Below are 3794 nucleotides of genomic sequence, written 5' to 3'. Positions count from 1 at the left end.
TAACTTTTCCAAGCTCTGATAAGTGCCAAAAAAGAACAGAGCAAATAACCTGGCCCTGCTCTAGAATATGTTTCTGAGAAAGAACTAAGCATAGAAATGGGGGGGGGGTTGTGGAGAAGGTAAGGGAGAGATTTAAGATAAGAAACATTGATTGCAGTGTTGCTACTTTGTCGGGGGGGAGCAAATTGGCTAAAGTCTTGGGAGGAGGGAATTGGCAGCTAAGCAGGTAGAAAGACCTGAATAGCAAATAATAACAATAATAATAATAATAATAAATTTTATTTCTAGGCCGCCTATCTGGCCACACAAGCGGCCACTCTAGGCGGCGTACAAGATAAAGTAAAATACAACATACAAACTACATAAAAACCCAAGAACTACAATATAAAATGAAACCGAACCCACCCATAGCTAAAACCAATGGCACCCAAAAGAAAACAAAAACAGAAACAAAAAAACAAAACAAAAGACAAAACCCCAGGCCACCTCAGCCAGCCGGCTTATGTATCCCTCCAAAGATGGACAGGTGATGGAAATTAGTCACAGCTGGCTGGGTACCTGGGACCTGGTCCTGCAGGAGGCACGTCTGCCAGGCAGCAGTCCCACTGGGAAGGGTGGTGGAGGTGGTGTTCCAACAGCAGCAGCAACAGCAGGCTCTCCTTCCCTGGGTGGCGATGTTCTCCTTCTTCCTGCAGGCACTGGGTCTGAATATAAAGATAAACTATTTCTATTTTCTTCCCCTTAGCTCCGTGAATAAAAGAGAAAGCAATAAGCTTGGAATACTCTAGTACTATGCTGTATGACTGACCTGATTATATATTCAATTAACCTTTTAAAAATGGCAAATAGTCTTCAAAGCTATCATAACAAGACTGGTTTGCATTCTCTACAGACCTGTCAAATCAACAAAACTAAAGTGCACTGCAAGTGTGTGCTCGCACACACAGAGGAACACCCTGTTAGAAAAATGCACAAATACTAGTAATACAAATGCTACCTATCCGCCACACACAGTCCTAGTCAGATGCTAAACTGTATTGGAATTCACCGACAAGACAGCATGCCGCATCTTCGTTATGTCATCTTGCCTGCCATTCTGCATGTCATTGTGGTTACATATATCTTTAGAATTCTGCCTAGTGTACTCTGTGTGTTACCAGGAAGGTCACACAAAACTTCTTACCAGATGCAGTTTTAATTTTTTTTGTTAAAATGTGTTAAAGCTCCTTTGCCACAGAATAGACTATAATGTGCAGAAAAATAATGGAAGAATATAGTTAGCGTCAACAGCAAGAACAGAAAGCACACAACATTTTATTATTGCTAAAAAGAGTTAATACTTTGGACAAAAATAAGGAAGTGTTTTTTCAGGAAATACAGAACATCTACTTTGAAAACTACATTAATTTTTTTTAAAGTACATCACTTTTTTTACCAAGCTAAGGAACACTTTGATAAAAGAACATTATATGTAAAAAAACCAAATTGATTTAAAGAAGTTTTTCTTTTCAGTTTTCCCCCTTCAACTCCCAATAAGATCCTATGCTAAGTTTTACATATTAAAATAATATTTAGATCGTGGATTTCAGTAAGTCTTAGAATTTTAGCTGTAAAATAACCTTTTCCCCCTCCAAGGCAATTTCCATTCAATGTTAAAATGAATATTCCCCTTAACAGATGACAATAAAAAAAAAATACAAAACTTGAGACAAGATTCAGCTTCAATTTCTGTTCCTGCAGTGAAATATCTGAAGACGTTCTGTTGTTATCACAGAGCTTGCTTTGTCTTGGAGTTCATAGATAACATCATGAATTTTCCTCCAGTGCACACAGCACGCTGTACCAGCAAAATTTCTTCTAACATTATTAGAATTCAAGTTTGATATTAAAGAACTCTGTCCTTGGAAAGACAGTAAATCAAGAGATGACTAAACATACTGACTTTTAGAATATGAACTTTCAGCTCTTCTTTGGGTATGGTGGCTGTGGTAGGCTGTACGTTGAGAAGGCACCGAGTAGCGATAGCTTCTGTTTTTTTCATTGCAACGGCAGAAGTAACAAAGAATTGCCCCTCCCGCAACAAGACAGAAGGCAGATGCCCAGCCTATGTAAAGGGCTTCCCCAAGCTCCCGCTTCTCAGCCACTGTGATGACTGGATTGTAGAAGTCTCGGATTATGTTATGGGCAACGAAGCATACTGGGACGAGCACAACGATACCAGCCAGAATGAAAGTGATGCCACCTGCCAGCAAAATATACCCCTTTATTCGGTCATCATTTCCTGTGCACTGTGTACACTTCATACCAAGAACAGCTACTGCAAAAGCAAGGAATGCCAGGGCTGAAGCCGCACACATCAGACCTCTTGAAGCCTGAAGGTCAGGCGACAGTGCCAAGAGGGAGTCATAGACCTTGCATTGCATCCTGATGGAAGCTTGCCGAATGCAGTTCATCCAGAGGCCTTCCCAGAAGGTTTCAAAGACTACAACATTGTTTTCAATGAAAGCAGTCACTCGCCACTGAGGCATGCCTGTGATGGCAAAAGTTCCAACTGTGCCAATGCCTCCAAGGATCAGTCCAGCAATCTGCAGAGCAACAGCAGCCATCTCTTCATCTCAGGAAAGCACTCCAGAATGGAACTCCAGATATGTATCCTTCGAGTGCAGGGAATGGGGTGTTTGTTTTGCAGATCAGCTCATCTGCTGAAAGCAAAGCCTTTCCTAAGCTTGTGTGTTGGTCGCTTGCAAAAACTCTGCTAACTCAAACCAGGTTGAATCTGATGCACACTGGTCAGCACTTAACTGTTTCTCTAGTGTTCTGAGCATTCCACTACCCCCATCAATTGGAAAGGATGGAGTTATCTATCAGGTTTAACAACTTTCAGAGCCAATGAAAGGTTTAACATAACAGGGGTTGCAACAACAAACATTTTTTCAGAACACACCTGTATCTAGGAAGAAACTGTTCCTTAACTTTTTTCTCTTGGTGAAATGTTAGATAGTACATAAACATTCTGAAATGGAAACTAGATGGCTTTAATATAACCATTAATAGAAACATTCAGTTTCCCTCCAATAACTTTCGAAGAGCAAAGGAGAAAACTTATAACCATAGTTGAGGTGAGGGTCAAAAACAAGACGTTGTTTGTTGCAGCTGTGTGAAAGACATTTGCCTGAAATGCCGGTATATCAGCTGAAAAAGCCATGGCTCCTCAACACAACAGGTACTGCTGTGTAAAAGTTTAGAATCGGGACAAAAGCACTACCCTTTTAATCAGCAAAACTGATGCGATAAGCCCCAGATGTGAAAGCATCCCTAGATAGACCAATGGACTGGCTCAGTATAATGCAGGTTCCAATGTTCCTATCCTATGAATTGAAACCCAAGTGTCAATAATTTGATTTGCAATAAAGAAAAAAAATCACACAAGGGGTGTGATGACAACTCACACGTGAAATGGAAATGGACTGCCATCAAGTCGATCCCAACTTATGGTGACCCTATGAATAGAGTTTTCATGGTAAGCGGTATTCAGAGGGGGTTTACTATTGCCTTCCTCTGAGGCTGAGAGGCAGTGACTGGCCCAAGGTCACCCTGGGAACTTCATGGCTGTGTGGGGATTCGAACCCTGGTCTCCCAGGTCGTAGTCCAGCACCTTAACCATTACACCACACTGGCTCTCTAACACATAAGTAGCTTTACCCAAATATTGCAGTTTGTAAATAGCATCTGAACAGAATGCTTGAAAAGAATGGGGCTACTTGTGAAAAAGCCCTGGCATCAATCACGACTGA

At 41.2% G+C, this 3794-nt stretch overlaps 1 protein-coding gene across 1 annotated transcript; it reads right to left on the bottom strand.

The window, feature by feature from the left end:
• Positions 1-1928: 1928 nt before the first annotated feature.
• LOC133385893 (claudin-8-like) lies at positions 1929-2606 on the bottom strand. Its single transcript, XM_061629479.1, has one exon. It carries the CDS (start codon positions 2604-2606, stop codon positions 1929-1931), a length of 678 nt encoding a protein of 225 aa, XP_061485463.1.
• Positions 2607-3794: the final 1188 nt, after the last annotated feature.

This window comes from Rhineura floridana, chromosome 5 (genome assembly GCF_030035675.1).
Source record: "Rhineura floridana isolate rRhiFlo1 chromosome 5, rRhiFlo1.hap2, whole genome shotgun sequence".
Taxonomy (NCBI): domain Eukaryota; kingdom Metazoa; phylum Chordata; class Lepidosauria; order Squamata; family Rhineuridae; genus Rhineura; species Rhineura floridana.
The sequence above is the reverse complement of the archived record's forward strand: the minus strand, read 5'-3'. Positions and strand labels throughout refer to the sequence as shown.

Coding starts and splice junctions, on each gene's coding strand:
- LOC133385893 (XM_061629479.1), bottom strand. CDS start 2,606: ATGGCTGCTGTTGCTCTGCAGATTGCTGGACTGATCCTTGGAGGCATT.